This window comes from Poeciliopsis prolifica, unplaced genomic scaffold (assembly GCF_027474105.1).
Source record: "Poeciliopsis prolifica strain line A6 unplaced genomic scaffold, Auburn_PproV2 SCAFFOLD024, whole genome shotgun sequence".
Classification (NCBI taxonomy): domain Eukaryota; kingdom Metazoa; phylum Chordata; class Actinopteri; order Cyprinodontiformes; family Poeciliidae; genus Poeciliopsis; species Poeciliopsis prolifica.
In genome coordinates, this window is record NW_026562399.1 from 300,774 (window position 1) to 327,910 (window position 27,137).

At 39.8% G+C, this 27,137-nt stretch overlaps 1 protein-coding gene across 1 annotated transcript in view; it reads left to right on the forward strand.

Moving 5' to 3' along the window:
• The window catches only part of LOC129370632 (proline-rich protein 7), a 54,275-nt gene extending 33,943 nt beyond the window's left edge, over window positions 1–20,332 (forward strand). The window contains exon 2 of the mRNA XM_055046740.1: window positions 18,690–20,332. Within this exon, the coding sequence (XP_054902715.1) occupies window positions 18,690–19,228 (539 nt within the window). The 3' untranslated portion in view covers window positions 19,229–20,332. The remainder of the gene's footprint in view (window positions 1–18,689) is intronic.
• Window positions 20,333–27,137: the final 6,805 nt, after the last annotated feature.

Here is a 27,137-nt window from a genome sequence, read left to right on the forward strand (position 1 = left end):
AGCTCAATGAAAACTTCAAAATAAAAGCCTTAAGATTTGTTTGTGGCTAATGCAGCGCCACAGGCGCTGCAATGATATTAGCTTGCATGATCTTTTTCCCTCTGGTTAGGGCTCTGCCTTGCACAGCAAGGCAGAGCACTAACATCACAAACATTAGCATTTTATTGTTCCCCACTAGTGCACTGCCGTAGGCAGTGCAATAAGATTATCCTGCATAATCTTTTTCACTCAGGTTAGGGCTCTGCCTTGCGCATTAGCCTTTTACCTTATATGAGCTATTTCCCTTACTTATTACCCATGTTTAGTATACTGAAGGCAGTAAGTCATGCTTGTGACAGTAAGTCATGTTTCTTTAGAATGGATGCTAATGTTTAGCATCAGAACGCTGGGTCCATATCGACGGGCACACTTTGGCAGGCCCCGGTTAAATTTCTTCAGGAATTTTCTAGTTGGGGCCTGCCCATAGCAATGCATAAGGAGAGCAGTTACTGACTTGCGAAGCAAGTCAGTAACTGCCTCCATGCATTGCATGGCAGGCACCTATTATTCTACACCCAATAGAATATCTCTTTATTGGGGCCTGCCTAGCAATGCATAAGGAGAGCAGTGACTGACTTGCGAAGCAAGTCAGTCACTGCCTCCATGCATTGCATGGCAGGCACCTATTAATCTACACCCAATAGAATGTCTCTTTATTATTATTTTATAACTTATTCTTCCGTAGACCGGAATGCGGCTCGCACCGCTGCGAGCCCACCCACAAAAGTGGTATCAAAACGTGCGGCTCGTTCCCGGCATTGGAGCTATTACTTTTATGGGGAATCGGCGTTACGACGGCGACGTAAAAAGCGAAAAACGAGCAAAATTTCCAACTGCCGAAACGCAGAGCATAACTGCCACCAACTGCCGCTCCGCTAGAGTGAAAAATGAAGTGGATTTCTGACCCCAAATAAATTTTGAAATCGCCGTCACACCCACAAATATCGTGCTATCGGTATGAAACTCAGACATGACATCGATACGTATGTCTGCTCCGGTAAAATGTTTTCAAAATTTTTCTAGGGCTTACGGTTTTCTGTCAAGGTGCTTTAGAGCAAAATCAAGTTCCAGCCTAACTGACGCTCTCCACCATATATTTTCATACTTTCATGGAAAATTTCAGACCTCAGTGCACACCATTTTTCTCTCATCGCTGTAATTACTGTGAATAAGCTACAGATTTGATTTGCAGGACTATTGGAGACAAAAAATAGCTCTCTCATATGCTTCAAACGGTTTTCCGATACGTATCACGGTTTCCGAACGGCAAGGAGTTGTTCGGCTGCTTTTTCCATTATAACTGACTGAGCTGTCTCACAAAGATAGAAATCTGTCTCTGCCTCACACACATGACTGTTGACCTCTTTAGAACTACAATTCCTGAAGGTTAGAACTACAACATGGCGGAACACTCAGTGCCTACAAAAGAGGTCAGAGCTGATTGTCAGAACTACAACATGGTGGAACTGTCAGTTACTACTGAGGAGGAATCAGCTGCTCTTTAGAACTACAATTCCTGAACGTTAGAACTACAACATGGCGGAACACTCAGTGCCTACAGAAGAGGTCATAGGTGAATATAAAAACTACAACATGGTGGAACTGTCAGTTACTGCTGAGGAGGAATGAGCTGGCCTTTAGAATTACATTGTGTTTGGGCTTTTTATAACTGATTTTAAGCAACCATTGTTACACACAGGATTAGTGTGGACATTTTAAATTAAGCTTAATAAAAATTTCAAAATAAAAGCCCTGAGATTCTTTTATATCACGTAATTGCTCTCTTGGGCATTATGTGACTTTTTAACAAAACCACTGTTAAACTTTGGATTATTTTGGACATTTAAAATGAAGCTTAATGAAAATTTCAAAATAAACCTTGAATATTTCTCTCAGGCCTGTAAGAAAAACTAACTTCTTCATGCATTTAGAATTAAGTCTCTCCTTGTGTGTCACACTGACATGACAGTTGACCTCCTCTTTAGAACTACAATTCCTGAAGGTTAGAACTACAACATGGCGGAACACTCAGTGCCTACAGAAGAGGTCATAGGTGAATATAAAAACTACAACATGGTGGAACTGTCAGTTACTGCTGAGGAGGAATGAGCCTTTAGAATTACATTGTGTTTGGGCTTTTTATAACTGATTTTAACCAACCATTGTTACACACAGTATTTGTGTGGAAATTTTAAATTAAGCTTAATGAAAATTTCAAAATAAAAGCTTGAATATTTCCCTCAGTCCTTTCAGAAAAACTAACTGCTTCAAGCATTTAGAATTAAGTCTCTCTTTGTGTGTCACACTGACATGAGAGTTGACCTCCTTAGAACTACAATTCCTGAAGGTTAAGACTACAACATGGCAGAACACTCAGTGCCTACAGAAGAGGTCATAGGTGAATATAAAAACTACAACATGGTGGAACTGTCAGTTACTACTGAGGAGGAATGAGCTGCTCTTTAGAACTACAATTCCTGAAGGTTATGACTACAACATGGCAGAACACTCAGTGCCTACAGAAGAGGTCATAGGTGAATATAAAAACTTCAACATGGTGGAACTGTCAGTTACTACTGAGGGGGACTGAGCTGCTCTTTAGAACTACAATTCCTGAAGGTTAGAACTACAACATGGCGGAACACTCAATGCCTACAAAAGAGGTCAGAGCTGATTGTCAGAACTACAACATGGTGGAACTGTCAGTTACTACTGATGAGTAATCAGCTGGCCATGACAAGTACTTGGTTTTTGGGAATTTTAGAACTGATTTCAAAACTCCATAGTTACACATGGGATTAGTGTTACCATTAAAATAAATTAACTTTTAAAAAATTTCAAAATAAAAGCCTGGACAATTTTTACAATAAATAAGTGCTCTTTTGACCATTATATGTCTGATTTAACCAAATCACTGTTATACATGGGATTACATTGACCATTTAAAATGAAACATTCTGAACATTTCAAAATAAAAGCCTTAAGTTACGGCCGTGGCTAATGCAGCGCCGCAGGCGCTGCAATGATATTAGCGTGCATTAGCATTAGCACAAATATTAGCATTTCTCTGTTCCCCACCAGTGCACTGCTGTAGGCAGTGCAATAAGATTATCCTGCATGATCTTTTCCATTCAGGTTAGGGCTCTGCCTTGCGCAGCAAGGCAGAGCATTAGCATTAGCCTTTTACCTTGCATTAGCTATTTCCCTTACTTATTACCCATATCTAGTATACTGAATGCAGTAAGTCATGCTTGTGACTCTCCACATTGTATTGATGACATTGCAGCTTTCTTTAGCATGGATGCTAATGTTTAGCATCAGAACAATGGGTCAAAATCGACGGGCACACTTTGGCAGGCCCCAGTTAAATTTCTTCAGGAATTTTCTAGTTATTATAATTTCTTCTTCCGTAGACCGGAATGCGGCTCGCACCGCTGCGAGCCCACCCACAAAAGTGGTATCAAAACGTGCGGCTCGTTCCCGGCATTGGAGCTATTACTTTTATGGGGAATCGGCGTTATGACGGCGACGTAAAAAGCAAAAAACGAGCAAAATTTCCAACTGCCGAACCGAAAAGCTCAACTGCCAAAACCTAGAGTGTAACTGACGTTTCGTTAGAGTGTGGGAAGCAGTGCGATTCTGACCCAAATAAATTTTGAAATCGCCGCCACGCCCACAAATATCGTGCAATCGCTATGAAACTCGGACATGACATAGATACGCATGTCTGCTCCGGTAAAATGTTTTCAAAATTTTTCTAGGGCTTACGGTTTCTGTCAAGGTGCTTTAGAGCAAAATCAAGTTCCAGCCTAACTGACGCTCTCCACCATATATTTTCATATTTTTATGGAAAATTTCAGACCTCAACACACACCATTTTATATCATCGCTGTAATTACTATGAATGAGCTACAGATTTGATTTGCAGGACTATCGGAGACAAAAAATAGCTCTCTCAAATGCTTCAAACGGTTTTCCGATACGTATCACTGTTTCCGAACGGCAAGGAGTTGTTCGGGCTGCTTTTTCCATTATAACTGACTGAGCTGTCTCACAAAGATAGAAATCTGTCTCTGCCTCACACACATGACAGTTGACCTCTTTAGAACTACAATTCCTGAAGGTTAGAACTACAACATGGCGGAACACTCAGTGCCTACAAAAGAGGTCAGAGCTGATTGTCAGAACTACAACATGGCGGAACTGTCAGTTACTACTGAGGAGGAATGAGCTGGCCTTTAGAATTACATTGTGTTTGGGCTTTTTATAACTGATTTTAAGCAACCATTGTTACACACATGATTAGTATGTGAATTTTAAATTAAGCTTAAAGAAAATTTCAATATGAAAGCTTGAATATTTCTCTCAGGCCTTTCAGAAAAAAATAACTGCTTCAAGCATTTAGAATTAAGTCTCTCCTTGTGTGTCACACCGACATGAGAGTTGACCTCTTCTTTAGAACTACAATAACTGCAGGTTTGGACTACAACATGGCGGAACAGTCAGTGCCTACAGAAGAGGTCATAGGTGAATATAAAAACTACAACATGGCGGAACTCTCAGTTACTACTGAGGAGGAATGAGCTGCTCTTTAAAACTACAATTCCTGAAGGTTAGAACTACAACATGGCGGAACTGTAAGTTACTACTGATGAGTAATCAGCTGGCCATGACAAGTACTGGTTTTTGGGAATTTTAGAACTGATTTCAAAACTCCATAGTTACACATGGGATTAGTGTTACCATTAAAATTAAGCTTAATGTAAATTTCAAAATAAAAGCCTTGACAATTTTCCATCAAGTAATTGCTCTTTTGACCACTATATAACTGATTTAACCCAATCAGTGTTAAACATGGGATGAGATTGGCCATTTAAAATTAATCTCAATGAAAATTTCAAAATAAAAGCCTTAAGATTCCTTTCTGGCTCATGCATATTTTAGGGAAAATGGCTGCCTCAAACTGATAGAATTAAGTCTCCCCCTGTCTGACTCACAGCTGGCAGAGGATCCATTACCATGGCAACGGAACACAAAGGGGCCAGCTGATTAGGACTACAAAAACGCATCACTGTAGTTCTAACTATGGCAGAACTCAGAGAACAAAGCTGGACTTTAGAACTGCTTGTGTTTTGGGCCTTTTATAACTATTTTTAACCAACCATTGTTGCACATGGAATTAGTGTGGAAATTTTAAATTAAGCTTTAAAAAATTTCAAAATAAAAGCCTTGAGAATTTTTATATTAAATAAGTGCTCTTTTGACCATTATATGTCTGATTTAACCAAATCACTGTTATACATGGGATTACATTGACCATTTAAAATTAAACATTCTGAACATATTAAAATAAAAGCCTTAAGATTCGGCCGTAGGTATGCAGCGCCGCAGGCGCTGCAATGATATTAGCTTACATTATCTTTTCCTCTCAAGTTAGGGCACTGTCTTGCGCAGCAAGACAGTGCATTAGCATTAGCTCAAACATTAGCATTTCTCTGTTTCCCACCAGTGCACTGCCGTAGGCAGTGCAATAAGATTATCCTGCATGGTATTTCCACTCAGGTTAGATTAGCATTAGCCTTTTACCTTGCATGAGGTATTAGCTATTTCCCTTACTTATTACCCATATTTAGTATACTGAATGCAGTCAGTCATGCTTGTGACTCTCCACATTGTATTGGTGACATTGCAGCTTTTTTTAGCATGGATGCTAATGTTTAGCATCAGAACGCTGGGTCCAAACCGACGGGCACACTTTGGCAGGCCCCGGTTAAATTTCTTCAGGAATTTTCTAGTTCTTCTTTATTTTCTTCCGTAGACCGGAATGCGGCTCGCACCGCTGCGAGCCCACCCACAAAAGTGGTATCAAAACGTGCGGCTTGTTCCCGGCATTGGAGCTATTACTTTTATGGGAATCGGCGTTATGACGGCGACGTAAAAAAGCAAAAAACGAGCAAAATTTCCAACTGCCGAACCGAAAAAGCTCAACTGCCAAAACCTAGAGTGTAACTGACGTTTCGTTAGAGTGTGGGAAGCAGTGCGATTCTGACCCCAAATAAATTTTGAAATCGCCGCGCCACGCCCACAAATATCGTGCAATCGGTATGAAACTCGGTCATGACATAGATACGTATGTCTGCTCCGGTAAAATGTTTTCAAATTTTTTCTACGGCTTACGGTTTTCTGTCAAGGTGCTTTAGAGCAAAATCAAGTTCCAGCCTAACTGAACGCTCTCCACCATATATTTTCATATTTTTATGGAAAATTTCAGACCTCAGTGCACACCATTTTTATATCATCGCTGTAATTACTATGAATGAGCTACAGATATGATTTGCAGGACTATTGGAGACAAAAAATAGCTCTCTCAAATACTTCAAACGGTTTTCCGATACGTATCACGGTTTCCAAACGGCAAGGAGTTGTTCGGGCTGCTTTTTCCATTATAACTGACTGAGCTGTCTCACAAAGATAGAAATCTGTCTCTGCCTCACACACATGACAGTTGACCTCTTTAGAACTACAATTCCTGAAGGTTAGAACTACAACATGGCGGAACACTCAGTGCCTACAAAAGAGGTCAGAGCTGATTGTCAAACTACAACATGGCGGAACTGTCAGTTACTGCTGAGGAGGAATGAGCTGGCCTTTAGAATTACATTGTGTTTGGGCTTTTTATAACTGATTTTAACCAACCATTGTTACACAAAGTTTTGTGTGGAAATTTTAAATTAAGCTGAATGAAAATTTCAAAATGAAACCTTGAATATTTCTCTCAGGCCTGTCAGAAAAACTAACTGCTTCAAGCATTTAGAATTAAGTCTCTCCTTGTGTGTCACACCGACATGAGAGTTGACCTTCTCCTTAGAACTACAATAACTGCAGGTTGGACTACAACATGGCGGAACAGTCAGTGCCTACAGAAGAGGTCATAGGTGAATATAAAAAACTACAACATGGTGGAATTGTCAGTTTACGACTGAGGAGGAATGAGCTGCTCTTTAGAACTACAATGACTGCAGGTTAGAACTACAACATGGCGGAACACTCAGTGCCTACAAAAGAGGTCAGAGCTGATTGTCAGAACTACAACATGGCAGAACTGTCAGTTCTACTGAGGAGGGATGAGCTGGCCTTTAGAATTACATTGTTTGGGCTTTTTATCACTGATTTTAACCAACCATTGTTACACACAGTATTTGTGTGGAAATTTTAAATTAAGCTGAATGAAAATTTCAAAATAAAACCTTAAATATTTCTCTCAGGCCTGTCAGAAAAACTAACTTCTTCAAGCATTTATAATTAAGTCTCTACTTGTGTGTCACACTGACATGACAGTTGACCTCTTCTTTAGAACTACAATTCCTGAAGGTTAGAACTACAACATGGCAGAACACTCAGTGCCTACAGAAGAGGTCATAGGTGAATATAAAACTACAACATGGTGGAACTGTCAGTAACTACTGAGGAGGACTGAGCTGCTCTTTTGAATACAATTCCTGAAGGTTAGAACTACAACATGGCGGAACACTCAGTGCCTACAAAAGAGGTCAGAGCTGATTGTCAGAACTACAACATGGCGGAACTGTCAGTTACTACTGAGAGGAATGAGCTGGCCTTTAGAATTACATTGTGTTTGGGCTTATTATAACTGATTTCAAATGGTTGTGTAACAATCATTTGTTACACACAGGATTAGCGTGGTAATTTTAAATTAAGTTGAATTAAAATTTCAAATAAAAGCCCTGACATACTTTTATATTAGGGAATTGCTCTCTTGGGATTATGTGACTTTTTTTTAACAAAACCACTTTTACACTTTGGTTATTTTGGACAGTGAAAATGAAGCTTACTGAAAATTTCAAAAATAAAAGCCTTAAGATTCCTTTCTGGCTCATGCCTATTTTAGGGAAAATGGCTGCCTCAAACTGATAGAATTATGTCTCCCCCTGTCTGACTCACAGCTGGCAGAGGATCCATTACATGGCAACGAACACAAAGGGGGCCAGCTGATTAGGACTACAAAAACGCATCACTGTAGTTCTAACATGGCAGAACTCAGAGAAAAAAGCTGGACTTTAGAGCTGCTTGTGTTTGGGCCTTTTATAACTATTTATAACCACCATTGTTACACATGGAATTAGTGTAGAAATTTTAAATTAAGCTTTAAAAAAATTTCAAAATAAAAGCCTTGAGAATTTTTAGATTAAATAAGTGCTCTTTTGACCATTATATGTCTGATTTAACCAAATCACTGTTATACATGGGATTACATTGACCATTTAAAATGAAACATTCTGAACATTTCAAAATAAAAGCCTTAAGATTCGGCCGTGGCTAATGCAGCGCCGCAGGCGCTTCAATGATATTAGCTTGCATTATCTTTTCCTCTCAAGTTAGGGCACTGTCTTGCGCAGCAAGACAGTGCATTAGCATTAGCACAAACATTAGCATTTCTCTGTTCCCCACCAGTGCACTGCCGTAGGCAGTGCAATAAGATTATCCTGCATGATCTTTTCCACTCAGGTTAGGGCTCTGCCTTGCGCAGCAAGGCAGAGCATTAGCATTAGCCTTTTACCTTGCATTAGCTATTTCCCTTACTTATTACCCATATTTAGTGTCCTGAATGCAGTAAGTCATGCTTGTGAAGCTCCATATGCTATTGATGACATTGCAGCTTTCTTTAGCATGGATGCTAATGTTTAGCATCAGAACGCTGGGTCCAAACCGACGGGCACACTTTGGCAGGCCCCGGTTAAATTTCTTCAGGAATTTTCTAGTTGGGGCCTGCCCATAGCAATGCATAAGGAGAGCAGTGACTGACTTGAAGCAAGTCAGTCACTGCCTCCATGCATTGCATGGCAGGCACCTATTAATCTTCACCCAATAGAATGTCTCTTTATTATTATTATAACTTATTCTTCCGTAGACCGGAATGCGGCTCGCACCGCTGCGAGCCCACCCACAAAAGTGGTATCAAAACGTGCGGCTTGTTCCCGGCATTGGAGCTATTACTTTTATGGGGAATCGGCGTTACGACGGCGACGTAAAAAGCGAAAAACGAGCAAAATTTCCAACTGCCGAAACGCAGAGCATAACTGCCACCAACTGCCGCTCCGCTAGAGTGAAAAATGAAGTGCGATTCTGACCCCAAATAAATTTTGAAATCGCCGCCACGCCCACAAATATCGTGCTATCGGTATGAAACTCGGACATGACATCGATACGTATGTCTGCTCCGGTAAAATGTTTTCGAAATTTTTCTAGGGCTTACGGTTTTCTGTCAAGGTGCTTTAGAGCAAAATCAAGTTCCAGCCTAACTGACGCTCTCCACCATATATTTTCATACTTTTCTGGAAAATTTCAGACCTCAACGCACACCATTTTTTTCTCATCACTGTAATTACTGTGAATGAGCTACAGATTTGATTTGCAGGACTATCGGAGACAAAAAATAGCTCTCTCATACGCTTCAAACGGTTTTCCGATACGTATCACGGTTTCCGAACGGCAAGGAGTTGTTCGGGCTGCTTTTTCCATTATAACTGACTGAGCTGTCTCACAAAGATAGAAATCTGTCTCTGCCTCACACACATGACTGTTGACCTCTTTAGAACTACAATTACTGCAGGTTAGAAACTACAACATGGCGGAACACTCAGTGCCTACAAAAGAGTCAGAGCTGATTGTCAGAACTACAACATGGTGGAACTGTCAGTTACTACTGATGAGGAATGAGATGGCCTTTAGAATTACATTGTGTTTGAGCTTTTTATAACTGATTGTAAGCAACCACTGTTACAGACAGGAATAGTTTGGCAATTTTAAATTAAGCTTAATAAATTTTCCAAATAAAACCTTGAATATTTCTCTCAGGCCTGTCAGAAAAACTAACTGCTTCAAGCATTTAGAATTAAGTCTCTCCTTGTGTGTCACACTGACATGACAGTTGACCTCCTCTTAAGAACTACAATAACTGCAGGTTTGGACTACAACATGGCGGAACACTCAGTGCCTACAGAAGAGGTCATAGGTGAATATAAAAACTACAACATGGTGGAACTGTCAGTTACTACTGAGGAGGACTGAGCTGCTCTTTAGAACTACAATGACTGCAGGTTAGAACTACAACATGGCGGAACACTCAGTGCCTACAAAAGAGTCAGAGCTGATTGTCAGAACTACAACATGGCGGAACTGTCAGTTAATACTGAGGAGGAATGAGCTGGCCTTTAGAATTATATTGTGTTTGGACTTTTTATCACTGATTTTATGCAACCATTGTTACACACAGTATGTGTGTGGACATTTTAAATTAAGCTTAATGAAAATTTCAAAATAAAAGCCCTGAGATTCTTTTATATCACGTAATTGCTCTCTTGGGCATTATGTGACTTTTTTAACATAACCACTGTTAAACTTTGGATTATTTTGGACATTTAAAATGAAGCTTAATGAAAATTTCAAAATAAAACCTTGAATATTTCTCTCAGGCCTGTCAGAAAAACTAACTTCTTCAAGCATTTAGAATTAAGTCTCTCCTTGTGTGTCACACTGACATGACAGTTGACCTCCTCTTTAGAACTACAATTCCTGAAGGTTAGAACTACAACATGGCGGAACACTCAGTGCCTACAAAAGAGTCAGAGCTGATTGTCAGAACTACAACATGGCGGAACTGTCAGTTACTACTGAGGAGGAATGAGCTGGCCTTTAGAATTACATTGTGTTTGGACTTTTATAACTGATTGTAAGCAACTACTGTTACAGACAGGATTAGTTTGGCAATTTTAAATTAAGCTTAATAAAAAATTCGAAATAAAATCTTGAATATTTCTCTCAGGCCTGTCAGAAAAACTAACTTCTTCAAGCACTTAGAATTAAGTCTCTCCTTGTGTCACACTGACATGACAGTTGACCTCCTCTTTAGAACTACAATTCCTGAAGGTTAGAACTACAACATGGCAGAACACTCAGTGCCTACAGAAGAGGTCATAGGTGAATATAAAAACTACAACATGGTGGAACTGTCAGTTACTGCTGAGGAGGACTGAGCTGCTCTTTAGAACTACAATGACTGCAGGTTAGAACTACAACATGGCGGAACTGTCAGTTACTACTGAGGAGTAATCAGCTGGCCATGACAAGTACTTGGTTTTTGGGAATTTTTTGAACTGATTTCAAAACTCCATAGTTACACATGGGATTAGTGTTACCATTAAAATTAAGCTTAATGTAAATTTCAAAATAAAAGCCTTGACAATTTTTCCATCAAGTAATTGCTCTTTTGACCACTATATAACTGATTTAACCCAATCAGTGTTAAACATGGGATGAGATTGGCCATTTAAAATTAATCTCAATGAAAATTTCAAAATAAAAGCCTTAAGATTCCTTTCTGGCTCATGCCTATTTTAGGCAAAATGGCTGCCTCAAACTGATAGAATTAAGTCTCCCCCTGTCTGACTCACAGCTGGCAGAGGATCCATTACCATGGCAACGGAACACAAAGGGGCCAGCTGATTAGGACTACAAAAACGCATCACTGTAGTTCTAACTATGGCAGAACTCAGAGAAAAAAGCTGGACTTTAGAACTGCTTGTGTTTTGGGCCTTTTATAACTATTTTTAACCAACCATTGTTACACATGGAATTAGTGTGGAAATTTTAAATTAAGCTTTAAAAAAAATTCAAAATAAAAGCCTTGAGAATTTTTTTATTAAATAAATGCTCTTTTGACCATTATATGTCTGATTTAACCAAATCACTGTTATACATGGGATTACATTGACCATTTAAAATGAAACATTCTGAACATTTCAAAATAAAAGCCTTAAGATTCGGCCGTGGCTAATGCAGCGCCGCAGGCGCTGCAATGATATTAGCTTGCATTATCGTTTCCTCTCAAGTTAGGGCACTGTCTTGCGGAGCAAGACAGTGCATTAGCATTAGCACAAACATTAGCATTTCTGTTTCCCACCAGTGCACTGCCGTAGGCAGTGCAATAAGATTATCCTGCATGATCTTTTCCACTCAGGTTAGGGCTCTGCCTTGCGCAGCAAGGCAGAGCATTAGCATTAGCCTTTTACCTTGCATGAGGTATTAGCTATTTCCCTTACTTATTACCCATATTTAGTATACTGAATGCAGTAAGTCATGCATGTAAGCTGCATGGTCATCAATACAATGTGGAGAGTCACATTTCAAATAAAAGCCTTAAGATTCGGCTGTGGCTAATGCAGCGCCGCAGGCGCTGCAATGATACTAGCTTGCATTATCTTTTCCTCTCAAGTTAGGGCACTGTCTTGAACAGCAAGACAGTGCATTAGCATTAGCACAAATATTAGCATTTCTCTGTTCCCCACCAGTGCACTGCCACAGGCAGTGCAATGAGATTATCCTGCATGATCTTTTCCATTCAGGTTAGGGCCTTGCGCAGCAAGGCAGAGCATTAGCATTAGCCTTTTACCTTGCATTAGCTATTTCCCTTACTTATTACCCATATTTAGTATATTGAATGCAGTAAGTCATGCTTGTGATTCCCCACATTGTATTGATGACATTGCAGCTTTCTTTAGCATGGATGCTAATGTTTAGCATCAGAACGCTGGGTCAAAATCGACGGGCACACTTTGGCAGGCCCCGGTTAAATTTCTTCAGGAATTTTCTAGTTATAACTTATTCTTCCGTAGACCGGAATGCGGCTCGCACCGCTGCGAGCACACCCACAAAAGTGGTATCAAAACGTGCGGCTTGTTCCCGGCATTGGAGCTATTACTTTTATGGGGAATCGGCGTTACGACGGCGACGTAAAAAGCGAAAAACGAGTGAAATTTCCAACTGCCGAAACGCAGAGCATAACTGCCACCAACTGCCGCTCCGCTAGAGTGAAAAATGAAGTGAATTTCTGACCCCAAATAAATTTTGAAATCGCCGTCACGCCCACAAATATCGTGCAATCGCTATGAAACTCGGACATGACATCGATACGTATGTCTGCTCCGGTAAAATGTTTTCAAAATTTTTCTAGGGCTTACGGTTTTCTGTCAAGGTGCTTTAGAGCAAAATCAAGTTCCAGCCTAACTGACGCTCTCCACCATGTATTTTAATACTTTTATGGAAAATTTCAGACCTCAAACACACCATTTTATATCATCGCTGTAATTACTATGAATGAGCTACAGATTTGATTTGCAGGACTATCGGAGACAAAAAATAGCTCTCTCATATGCTTCAAACGGTTTTCCGATACGTATCACGGTTTCCGAACGGCAAGGAGTTGTTCGGGCTGCTTTTTCCATTATAACTGAACTGGGTGTCTCACAAAGATAGAAATCTGTCTCTGCCTCACACACATGACTGTTGACCTCTTTAGAACTACAATTCCTGAAGGTTAGAACTACAACATGGCGGAACACTCAGTGCCTACAAAAGAGGTCAGAGCTGATTGTCAGAACTACAACATGGTGGAACTGTCAGTTACTACTGAGGAGGAATGAGCTGGCCTTTAGAATTACATTGTGTTTGGGCTTTTTATAACTGATTTTAAGCAACCATTGTTACACAGTATTTGTGAGGAAATTTTAAATTAAGCTGAATGAAAATTTCAAAATAAAAGCTGGAATATTTCCCTCAGGCCTGTCAGAAAAACTAACTGCTTCACGCATTTAGAATTAAGTCTCTCCTTGTGTGTCACACTGACATGACAGTTGACCTCTTCTTTAGAACTACAATTCCTGAAGGTTAGAACTACAACATGGCGGAACACTCAGTGCCTACAAAAGAGGTCAGAGCTGATTGTCAGAACTACAACATGGCGGAACTGTCAGTTACTGCTGAGGAGGAATGAGCTGGCCTTTAGAATTACATTGTGTTTGGACTTTTTATCACTGATTGTAAGCAACCTCTGTTACAGACAGGATTAGTTTGGCAATTTTAAATTAAGCTTAATGAAAATTTCAAAATAAAACCTTGAATATTTCTCTCATGCCTGTCAGAAAAACTAACTTCTTCAAGCACTTAGAATTAAGCCTCTCCTTGTGTGTCACACTGACATGACAGTTGACCTCCTCTTTAGAACTACAATTCCTGAAGGTTAGAACTACAACATGGTGGAACACTCAGTGCCTACAGAAGAGGTCATAGGTGAATATAAAAACTACAACATGGTGGAACTGTCAGTTACTACTGAGGAGGACTGAGCTGCTCTTTAGAACTACAATGACTGCAGGTTAGAACTACAACATGGCGGAACTGTCAGTTACTACCTAGGAGGAATGAGCTGGCCATGACAAGTACTTGGTTTTTGGGAATTTTAGAACTGATTTCAAAACTCCATAGTTACACATGGGATTAGTGTTACCATTAAAATTAAGCTTAATGTAAATTTCAAAATAAAAGCCTTGACAATTTTTCCATCAAGTAATTGCTCTTTTGACCAGTGTTAAACATGGGATGAGATTGGCCATTTAAAATTAATCTCAATGAAAATTTCAAAATAAAGCCTTAAGATTCCTTTCTGGCTCATGCCTATTTTAGGGAAAATGGCTGCCTCAAACTGATAGAATTAAGTCTCCCCCTGTCTGACTCACAGCTGGCAGAGGATCCATTACCATGGCAACGGAACACAAAGGGGCCAGCTGATTAGGACTACAAAAACGCATCACTGTAGTTCTAACTATGGCAGAACTCAGAGAAAAAAGCTGGACTTTAGAACTGCTTGTGTTTTGGGCCTTTTATAACTATTTTTAACCAACCATTGTTACACATGGAATTAGTGTGGAAATTTTAAATTAAGCTTTAAAAAAATTTCAAAATAAAAGCCTTGAGAATTTTTTTATTAAATAAGTACTCTTTTGACCATTATATATCTGATTTAACCAAATCACTGTTATACATGGGATTACATTGACCATTTAAAATTGAACATTCTGAACATTTTAAAATAAAAGCCTTAAGATTCGGCCGTAGCTAATGCAGCGCCGCAGGCGCTGCAATGATATCACCTTGCATTATCTTTTCCTCTCAAGTTAGGGCACTGTCTTGCGCAGCAAGACAGTGCATTAGCATTAGCACAAACATTAGCATTTCTCTGTTCCCCACCAGTGCACTGCCATAGGCAGTGCAATAAGATTATCCTGCATGATCTTTTCCACTCAGGTTAGGGCTCTGCCTTGCGCAGCAAGGCAGAGCATTAGCATTAGCCTTTTACCTTGCATGAGATATTACCTATTTCCCTTTCTTATTACCCATATTTAGTATACTGAATGCAGTAAGTCATGCTTGTGACTCTCCACATTGTATTGATGACATTGCAGCTTTCTTTAGCATGGATGCTAATGTTTAGCATCAGAACACTGGGTCCAAATCGACGGGCACACTTTGGCAGGCCCCGGTTAAATTTCTTCAGGAATTTTCTAGTTATAACTTCTTCTTCCGCTACCGTTAATGCGGCTCGCACCGCTGCGTGCCCACCCACAAAAGTGGTATCAAAACGTGCGGCTCGTTCCCGGCATTGGAGCTATTACTTTTATGGGGAATCGGCGTTACGACGGCGACGTAAAAAGCGAAAAACGAGCGAAATTTCCAACTGCCGAAACGCAGAGCATAACTGCCACCAACTGCCGCTCCGCTAGAGTGAAAAATGAAGTGGATTTCTGACCCCAAATAAATTTTGAAATCGCCGCCACGCCCACAAATATCGTGCTATCGGTATCAAACTCGGTCATGACATAGATACGAATGTCTGCTCCGGTAAAATGTTTTAAAAAATTTTCTAGGGCTTACGGTTTTCTGTCAAGGTGCTTTAGAGCAAAATCAAGTTCCAGCCTAACTGACGCTCTCCACCATATATTTTCATACTTTTCTGGAAAATTTCAGACCTCAGCGCACACCATTCTTCTCTCATCACTGTAATTACTGTGAGTGAGCTACAGATTTGATTTGCAGGACTATCGGAGACAAAAAATAGCTCTCTCATATGCTTCAAACGGTTTTCCGATACGTATCCCGGTTTCCGAACGGCAAGGAGTTGTTCGGGCTGCTTTTTCCATTATAACTGACTGAGCTGTCTCACAAAGATAGAAATCTGTCTCTGCCTCACACACATGACAGTTGACCTCTTTAGAACTACAATTCCTGAAGGTTAGAACTACAACATGGCGGAACACTCAGTGCCTACAAAAGAGGTCAGAGCTGATTGTCAGAACTACAACATGGCGCAACTGTCAGTTACTACTGAGGAGGAATGAGCTGGCCTTTAGAATTACATTGTGTTTGGGCTTTTTATAACTGATTTTAACCAACCATTGTTACACACAGTATTTGTGTGGAAATTTTAAATTAAGCTGAATGAAAATTTCAAAATAAAACCTTGAATATTTCTCTCAGGCCTGTCAGAAAAACTAACATCTTCAAGCATTTAAAATTAAGTCTCTCCTTGTGTGTCACACTGACATGACAGTTGACCTTATCCTTAGAACTACAATTCCTGAACGTTAGAACTACAACATGGCGGAACACTCAGTGCCTACAGAAGAGGTTATAGGTGAATATAAAAACTACAACATGGTGGAACTGTCAGTTAGTACTGAGGAGGAATGAGCTGGCCTTTAGAATTACATTGTGTTTGGGCTTTTTATAACTGATTTTAAGCAACCATTGTTACACACAGTATTTGTGTGGAAACTTTAAATTAAGCTGAATGAAAATTTCAAAATAAAATCTTGAATATTTCTCTCGGGCCTGTCAGAAAAACTAACTTCTTCAAGCATTTAGAATTAAGTCTCTCCTTGTGTGTCACACTGACATGACAGTTGACCTCTTCTTTAGAACTACAATTCCTGAAGGGTAGAACTACAACATGGCAGAACACTCAGTGCCTACAGAAGAGGTCATAGGTGAATATAAAAACTACAACATGGTGGAACTGTCAGTTACTACTGAGGAGGAATCAGCTGCTCTTTAGAACTACAAGGACTGTAGGTTAGAACTACAACATGGCGGAAAACTCAGTGCCTACAAAAGAGGTCTGAGCTGATTGTCAGAACTACAACATGGCGGAACTGTCAGTTACTACTGAGGAGGAATCAGCTGGCCATGACAAGTACTTGGTTTTTGGGAATTTTAGAACTGATTTCAAAACTCCATAGTTACACATGGGATTAGTGTTACCATTAAAATTAAGCTTAATGTAAATTTCAAAATAAAAGCCTTGACAATTTTTCCATCAAGTAATTGCTCTTTTGACCACTATATAACTGATTTAACCCAATCAGTGTTAAACATGGGATGAGATTGGCCATTTAAAATTAATCTCAATGAAAATTTCAAAATAAAAGCCTTAAGATTCCTTTCTGGCTCATGCCTATTTTAGGCTAAATGGCTGCCTCAAACTGATAGAATTAAGTCTCCCCCTGTCTGACTCACAGCTGGCAGAGGATCCATTACCATGGCAACGGAACACAAAGGGGCCAGCTGATTAGGACTACAAAAACGCATCACTGTAGTTCTAACTATGGCAGAACTCAGAGAAAAAAGCTGGACTTTAGAGCTGCTTGTGTTTTGGGCCTTTTATAACTATTTTTAACCAACCATTGTTACACATGGAATTAGTGTGGAAATTTTAAATTAAGCTTTAAAAAAATTTCAAAATAAAAGCCTTGAGAATTTTTACATTAAATAAGTGCTCTTTTGACCATTATATGTCTGATTTAACCAAATCACTGTTATACATGGGATTACATTGACCATTTAAAATGAAACATTCTGAACATTTCAAAATAAAAGCCTTAAGCTTCGGCCGCGGCTAATGCAGCGCCACAGGCGCTGCAATGATATTAGCTTGCATTATCTTTTCCTCTCAAGTTAGGACACTGTCTTGCGCAGCAAGACAGTGCATTAGCATTAGCACAAACATTAGCATTTCTCTGTTTCCCACCAGTGCACTGCCATAGGCAGTGCAATAAGATTATCCTGCATGATCCTTTCCACTCAGGTTAGGGCTCTGCCTTGCGCAGCAAGGCAGAGCATTAGCATTAGCCTTTTACCTTGCATGAGGTATTAGCTATTTCCCTTACTTATTACCCATATTTACTATACATGCTTGTGACTCTCCACATTGTATTGATGATATTGTAGCTTTCTTTAGCATGGATGCTAATGTTTAGCATCAGAACGCTGGGTCAAAATCGACGGGCACACTTTGGCAGGCCCCGGTTAAATTTCTTCAGGAATTTTCTAGTTAAGCACCTTTTACTATTCAGTTATTAAAAAGAATCACCAGATCATCCCTACACTGCTGATGTTCAATCAAGCAGAAAGTGCTGAGCTTTTCACATATTAATGTTAGCGGTATCTTTTTGTTGTAGATGGATCCTCTGCTGCAAATTACAAAACATTAAAAAAAAGACAGTTATTGCATTTCAGTCAATAAAATGATTAAAGGGTCTGAATTAACTTATTTGTATATCTTAATGTTTTTCTAATATTCTACAAAATAATTTTAAGTGGTTAAATAAAACAACTGCAGAATGTGCCAAATTTTTATATTTGATAAATCTTCAGCGTAATGGATTACTAAAATAATTGTCAGTAGCAGCCTTCTTGAGGAATTTTATGCCTGATTTAAGCCAGTCTTTTCTCTCTTCCAGACACAGACACAGAATTTGGGAAGCCACCTTGCTATGAGGAAGCGGTCCTGATGGAGGACCCCCCACCTCCCTACAGCGAAGTCTTGGCCGATCCTCGAGGAGGGATGTACCTGAAGCCCGGCCCACTACAGGGAGCGCCGCTGCCTTCCAGGGAAAGCCCCAACCTGCCTCCAGTTGTCACATCCGAGACCAGCAAGCCCCCAGTGGCCACCGTTTTCCCTGAGAGGGGTTACTCCTCGCTGATTCGTCTGCCTTCATCCCAGCGCTGGGACTCGTTGGGACATCTCCTGTCCAACATGGACCTGAACAACAGCCTGACCCCACCGGGAGCGCGCTCGCTTCAGGCGGCCACTGCTGCTGCCATGGCAACCATGCCACGCAGGGAGCCTCGGACTCATTATGAGAGTATGCAAAGTGAAATACAGGAACTTCAGGGGAGCATGCAGGGATTTCAGAGGGTACATAGACTGAGAAGTTTGGAGCCTAACTGCGGGATGCCAACTGCCTTCCCTTTGCTGGGTCGCAGCACTGCAGTCTGAGCCTGGATGGGAGCATCATATCAGCCAGGAAGAGGAACTGCAAATTAACTCAGGAGTGCACTTACTTAGTTTGCAGAGCTAATGTACTGTGCTTCCTTTGATTATATAATTTTGAAATTTTACATTTGGAAAATAAATTAGCTTTAGGGAAATATACCAATTTTGAAAAAAAAACTTGTTTTCAATAAAAGGTTTTGCAGATTTTGGCCATATCAAAATCGGTTTATTTCGCAAAACTGCAATGGAAACTTTTTTCCATTGCAGCCATGCCATGACATCACGAGTCATAATCAACAACTGGATGTTTCCATTAGTGCTAAACAAGAAGAAGATAATAGGATAATTGAAAGATCAGCAACAAGTTTTTAATAACTTAGTGAGTGAACAAATTTACTCACATGTGATTTCAATTGTGTTTCTTACTTAATGGAAACAACACAATTGCAAAATTGTCAATATTCTGCTATTGACAGTTTTGCACACATTTGTAATTAAACACAGCTACAGTTTAGAGCTACAGCAGTCCTCATCAATTTTGAGGCTGTCAGAGTTGAAGAAATTTGGAGACACAGAGGAGGAGAGAAGAAGAAGCCATAACGAGGTAAAGATGGGCAACAAACGAGCTGCAAATCCAACCTCCCCTGGTCTTTATTTCCATCTCCACCTCCTTTCTCATTCATCCCTTGATTGTATTGTACCGGCCTTCTGTTGCCATGACTCCGAAGAACTGCGTGTTTCTTTTATCTGCTCTGATTTTCTTTGTATCACTCGGCTCACAGCTTACATCTGCTCAAGTACAGTGAGAATTAAGGCGTAGGAGAAGAGCACACGGTGACCTTCTTTGGGACCCAGACATCATGTGACACCAAACAGAAGGCCGAGCTTCTTCTAAGAATGGAGAACAAGCAATCAGAATCAAGTGAACTTAGATTGTTGTTTTGTAACTGCTTTGTCATTTTCAGTCTGTCTCAATCGTCAGTAGAGATTTGTTTTTCAAATGACACAATGTCAGCTGGATCTCTGATATGAAAAGGACCATTTTCATGTACAGCCATGAAAGACAATCTTTGAAACATTGTCAGAATGCCTTTTTTTCTTGTGTAATAAAACATTCTCATCAACAATGTTTCTTCTCTTGGTCTCGAGAGCAACAAAGGGAAAAGTGACAATATACACTTTTAATAGAACTAGATGCAAAAAAGCATAATTCAAGGAGCTAGCTATCCAAATCAACAAGTCTTTCCTTGATTGACTCAAATTAATGATTGGTTACCCAAATATGAAAACATATATTTTTTATATCCAATACATGCAAACTCATAAAATATTCCAATATTTGGTCAATAAATGGATAAAGTGATGCAACATTTTGAAAAATTTGTAATTATGGAGTATATAATGGATGAAGGATGGAAACTAAACTTTAAACTCTGCAGATGCCTTAGTAATAAGACTTTCATTTGATTCAGGTGTGTTTGAACAGGAAGAAAACATGGGATTTATTTATTATGTGAGGAACAAAAACATAGTTTTACTTCCACAATCATCCACCTGACCTTTTAACTTTGGGTAAAAGTAAATAGTAGTGCATAAAAAAAAATCCATCCTAAAAAACACAATCTGAAGTGAAGCAACTTTTAAAGTTTCTGGCACAAATAAAAGAGGCATTCAGGTTAACTTTTCTAACCTACAACAGAGGAATCCCCAATTGGTTTGCCCTTTAAGTGATCATCAGCAATTATGGGCAAATTCTAGACCGCAGAGCTATATTTGACTTCACAGTCTCAGCCTGTAAGCAACAAACAGTGCAATTTGTTTAAATGTCACATGCTCTCAACCCCTCATCGTGTCCCACTAGCGCAAAATGATGCTCGTAATAAAGTTTTTATCAGGGTGAAGAGGCTCAATCATAATAACATCAGAGACAGTTATTATGACAAAGTAACAGTGAGCAGAATGTGGAGATGGCAGCATGTTTTTGATTAAAGTGACATTTTGTCATTCAATACACAGACATTTTCTGGAAGTAGTACACAAATGAATAATGTGTTGAATGCACTTATAAATCACCTAAATCATTTTTTTTAATTAACATTACAATAATCAGTGCTTTCCAAAGTTAAAATGAAAGACTCATTTGTCAATTTGTAATCAAATATCACTCCATACCTTCATGTTTCCATTTTATACTTGCAAACAGCCTTAGAGTGCAACCAATTTGGTTGCAGCACAGAAACCATAAGACAAGACCGAGATGATCTACACAGTAACCGGCAAAGAAAGGCCAGAAAAACGTCTGCCAAAAATGTAACAAATGTTGCAATATTGATTCCGATTCAAACCAAGTTTATGGGATCAGGTGTGAAAACACCCTGTGGAGCAAGAGAATTAACAAAGTCCAAACCTTGTTAAAGAGAGAACAAAGTACAGCATTAATACATCTGTGCAGATGGAGAGCACAGCAGTTACACTGTTCAGAAGAGCTCTAACTAGAAGGAAAACACCTTTCTGGTATACCGTAAACTGTCCTTCATACACAGATATCTATGACATCATCCAAGAAGCACAGCACTCCATACTCAGACATAATGTCTGTGGAGAAGCATATCAGATTATCACACACACAGAGAAAAATGCAACGCTCGGTTAAAAACAGGTTTCAAGTTTATTAGGCACAGTTTCTATGTCTAATAATAATCTAATCGCCCAGCCTTCGAGTCTGGTCTGTCCCCCATGAAGTAGAAAACTATTTGCTTATCACCTGTTGCTAGGTTTCTGGCTCACTAAGGCAAACTTTGAAGGCCAAAAGAGAAACAACTCTGTAAGCATAAAAATAAATTGATTAAACATTGTAAGATTAATACTGAATAAACTTCTAATGAAAGTAAACACACTGTGAATATTTTATTTTCCACAACCCTCAATATGTGTAACTGGTGGTGTCGACAGAGAGTGATCTGTGTTTTCCACAAGCGAATGAACTGTGGAGAACCATCAGTCCCACAATTTATATGCAAATTGTGGATAGAAATTGTCCAACTGTGTTGGACACTTATGGGGATGGAACCACACTGAAGGTGTTCATGATGTTTTCAGACTAGGGCTTATTATGCAGCAGGATACTATTAATGGGCACCACTTTGCCTTACACCCCCTGGACTTAGGTTCACACAATATCTACTTGAAGAAGATGAGAATTGAACTGAAAATAAAGAATTTGGTGATTTCAGATCAGAATATCAATGCAGTCATTATGTCATTGTGGCTGCGAAAGAAATTATGTACCTTGGAGAAGCAGCACTTTTCTCCTCATTGTGTTCCATTTAAAAAAAGCTTCATTTTGCTGGACGTTTTTCCTGTCAAAAGGGTTTTCTTCTCCTCTGTTGTTGCTTACTTGCACATCATAAGGGATTGCTACATAGAGAATAACACAATGGGCCATACTTTATTCCTAAAAAGAACTTTTTTTTTTTTTTACCAATTGTAAGCTGAATTTGCTTGGCTTGTTTCAGGTTTGAGCAGGAATGTATGTAATTGACTTTGACCTCCTCATTGCAAGTACAGAGCCTTCTCATATGAGAGAGAAGGATCTGTACTTCTCATATTGGTCCTACAGTAAAGCTGTAGGACCATGGACCATGGTCCATGATCCATGGTCCATGGTCCTACAAACGTGGACCATGTTTGTAGGTCCATGTTTGGACCTACAATCATGGACCTGCATGTTTGTAGGTCCAAACATGCAGTGTCTTCTTAGTTTAACTCACCAATGTGCTGCTTTTGAATTACAGTATGGATGTTTTCTGTTCTCAGCAGGGTTCAGTCTTTTAATTTGCAGTTACTGAGTGTTTGAACCAAATGGACTTGTTATATTTTCATTTGCATGCAACAAATAGACCAGCAACTTCAGCCTGATGATTCACAAACTTTTCACACCTTCAGAGCAATGTCTCCTGGCCTTGAGGAGACTGACAAATCTAAGTGAATTTATTAGCTTAGAAAAACATTTCACTGCAAAGAGAAAGTCTTTGATGACTCACCCTTTGAGGTTACATAAAGAGAAAAAGAAAGAAAATTTTCAGGAGTGTTTCCACAACTACAAATGTTCTCTTAAGTAACAAAGAGTCTCTGGAGGGGGAGAAGCACATACTCCTACTCACTACATCAGGATGTTTTAATTTTGTTCTGGATTTGTTTGTTTTCATATTTGAGGTGGAGGTCTAAATTCAGCCATGGTTAGCCAACATAAAAAGCCCCAATATTTGCCATTGTGACTTCAAAAACAAAGACACTTTTACACCAATTGATGCCCCTCTGGGCAACTGGGTAGAAAAACTAATTGCACAGGTTGTAACTAGCAGACCCTAGCACACCGGTCTCGAGTTGTTCCTAAAAGTAATCAAAAGAAATAGAAAAAAAAAGTATTTTTCAACAAATACATTTTTTGTAGAATATAGTACAATAGGCAAAGTGTTTGTTCTACAGTTTTATCACTGTTCAGATTTACCAATGAGTAGTTGGTAAATCTACTAATTTACCAATTGTCATTGGGAGAGCTGTTATGACCGCTGAAATAGATTTATGGACAACTAACAGAAATTTAGTGGAAATTTTAACCTCATGTTACTTGAGGTGCAATGAGGAGGTCAAAGTCACACATTTTAATGAATTATTTTCACCATCTTATTATTTCGTATATATTTAATGAAGTGACAGATTTAAATTAGTGACACACTGATCCTCTTTTCACTTCGGATGTTTCAGAGCCTTAGCGCCTCCTAACTACAATTTTTTAAGTGAGAATAGAAAATATAAAAAAGGAGGAGGTGTGGCTGCAATATTTAAGAAAACCATAAATTGTAGTAAAATTTCTTTGGGTCATTTCACCTCTTTTGAGTATCTTGGAATTCAGGTTAAAGGCTACAAACGAACTTTGAAACTAACTTTATACAAAACTCCAACATATGTGGAAAATTTCTTGATGTCAGGATCTGAGGTTCTAGGTTCTCGCTGTGGGGTTTGCGTGTGTGCGCACCACTTCCTTTCCTCCACTAGATGGCACCATCATTCTGTCGGAGGGCGTGGATGACGTCACCTAGCACACCGGTCTCGAGCTGAGTTCATCAGCGAGAGGTTCTTGAGGAGCGGTCTGCCAGTCCCTTATCGCCTGAGTGTTGCCCTGTAATGGTACCTCTGAGCCTCCTCAAGTTTAACTCTGTGTTTTTTCTTCGTCGACTTACCTGTCACTGACAGGCTGTCAGTGATTCTCCCTGTTGGTTCGCCTCTCCTCAGGTGATCCCTAGTGACGCCTTGGATCCTCGCAGTGCCGATCCCTCCGGGCTCTACGACCAGCCATTTCCTCGTGACGCTGTGGAAGATACCCACGTGTAGCCCGAGTTCCCAGACTCACCCTCTCCATGCGACTACCAGTCCCTCTTGGATTCCCTCAACTGGCAGATGCCCTGCTCCTCGTTCTTCGTTGATTTTGAGCCTACCTGTCCGCCCTCCAATGCACTCCTCCGTGTTTTCCTGGACCTCCGCCGACACGCAACAACCCACCCAGATTCACAGTGAGACCGGAGTCCCGGACCTTGCAGTTACCCTTCCCAAAGCCTCGTCCTGAGTCTACACAAGATCTGTCCGGCATCATTATCAACACTATACTTTCCGACGACCCCTGAACTCACCAGCCTGCTCTGTTCCCATAGTGTACCGGTTGCTTCCTGAATCCTTTCCTCTCCCGTGAACCAGACTTGAGTCACCATTCCCAGTTCCTGTATTTTTCTAATAAATTCATTACATCTTTATTCATTGCTCTCTTGTGTTATGTTCTGCATATGGGCTAGAATCTATACTCCTCAATATGACACTTGAATGATCTTCTATCTCTCATATGCATTGATTATGATTGTTTAATAATTGTTGGTGATTTCAACATTCATGTGGACAAACCCCAAGACAGAGGGGCAAAAATGCTTTCTAATATTTTAGAACATTTTGGTTTAACACATGTCAAACAAGCAACACACACTGGACCTGGTTATCAGTACGGGTGTGAATATTCCAAACGTCTCTGTAACTGATGTGGCACTGTTGCATCACTTTGCTGTTATCTTTGAAAGTTGTTTATTCTTTGACCCGCACAGGTACTGTCACAAAACGTTCTTTCACAGAAAACACAGCAGAAACATTTAATCAAATCTACTCTTCCTCCTCACCCTTAAGCTGTAATGATGTAGATAAGTTGGTAGATGATTTTCAGTCTAAAGATTCATATATCATTGATTCCATTGCCCCAATTAAAGTAAAGGTTGTGTCTGGTACAAAGAAATCTCCATGGAGAAAAGCACAAACAGTTCGATCTGCAAGGCCACTCTGTCGCAGAGCAGAACGAAAATAATGACATCTATAAAGAAAGACTACGTAACTATCACTCAACACTAAAACAGGCAAGGGAGGCTTTCTTTGCAGATGTCATAAACAAAAACATCAACAATACTTGAACTTTATTTGCAACAGTTGACAGACTCACAAACCCTCCTATGACATTACCACCTGAATTCAATCTAATGCTGCCTGTAACAAGTTTTCCAGCTTCTTTTCAGAGAAAATGAAAAAAATCAGAGGACTAATCTGCACATCAACTCTAAAGCCAGAACCACTGCTGTACCCAAACAAAACAAATACAGGAAAAATGACCCATTTTCAACTATTTAATTATAAAACCCTAGAAGAAATTATAAATCAATTAAGTTCAAGTTCCTGCTGTCTGGATGTCCTACCCACACATTTCTTTAAGAAAGTCTTGCCTGTTATTGCTACTGATCTGATCCAAATAGTAAACCACACTCACATCAGGCGTTTTTCCCCCAGGCTTTGAAAACAGCAGTCATCAAACCACTGCTAAAAAAGAACAATCTGGACAAATCACTACTGCAGAATTACAGGCTGATCTCAAACCTCCCATTCATCAGCAAAGTTATTGAAAAAAGTGTGTGTAAACAATTAAATAGTTTCCTCATGATGACCAACTGCTTTGACACTTTCCAATCTGGTTTTCATGCTCACCACAGCTCAGAGACTGCCCTCGTAAAAGTATTCAATGATATTCATATAAGTACGGACTGTGGGAGAACCACGGTGCTGGTTCTGTTGGACCTCAGTGCAACTTTTGATTCTGTCGAGTGCCGACCATGACATATTACTAAATCGACTGGAGAGTTGGGTCAGACTCTCCGGTTTGGTGCTCGACTGGCTTGAATCTTACATAAAGAACAGGGATTTCTTTGTTTCAATCGGAAACTTCTCATCAAAGAGGTCAAAGGTCACATGTTGGGTACCTCAAGGTTAAATTCTAGGACCCCTCTTATTCAATATTTATATTCTCCTACTAGCTCAGGTTATAACAGAAAATAATATTAGCTACCATAACTATGCGGATGACACACAGCTCTACATTACGATGTCACCAGGTGATTCTGAACCCATCCGATCACTGAACAGATGCTTAGAACAGATAAATGTGTGGATGTGCCAAAACTTTCTCCAGCTGAACAAAAACAAAACTGAAGTCATTATTTTTGGACCTAAAGAGGAACGATCTAAAGTCAATGCACAGCTTCAGTTATTACAACTAAAAACTAGCGATCCGGCCCGAAATCTGGGCGTAGTGATGGACTCGGACTTGAACCTTGCGAGCCACATAAAGACGATTACAAAGTCGGCCTTCTATCACCTGAAGAACATCTCCAGGATTAGAGGACTAATGTCTCAGCCAGATCTAGAGAAACTCATTCATAGGTTTATTTTTAGTCGCATTGATTATTGTAACAGTGTCTTCACAGGTCTGTTAAACAAATCAATCAAACAGCTACAGCTGATCCAGAACGCTGCTGCTCAGGTTCTCTCT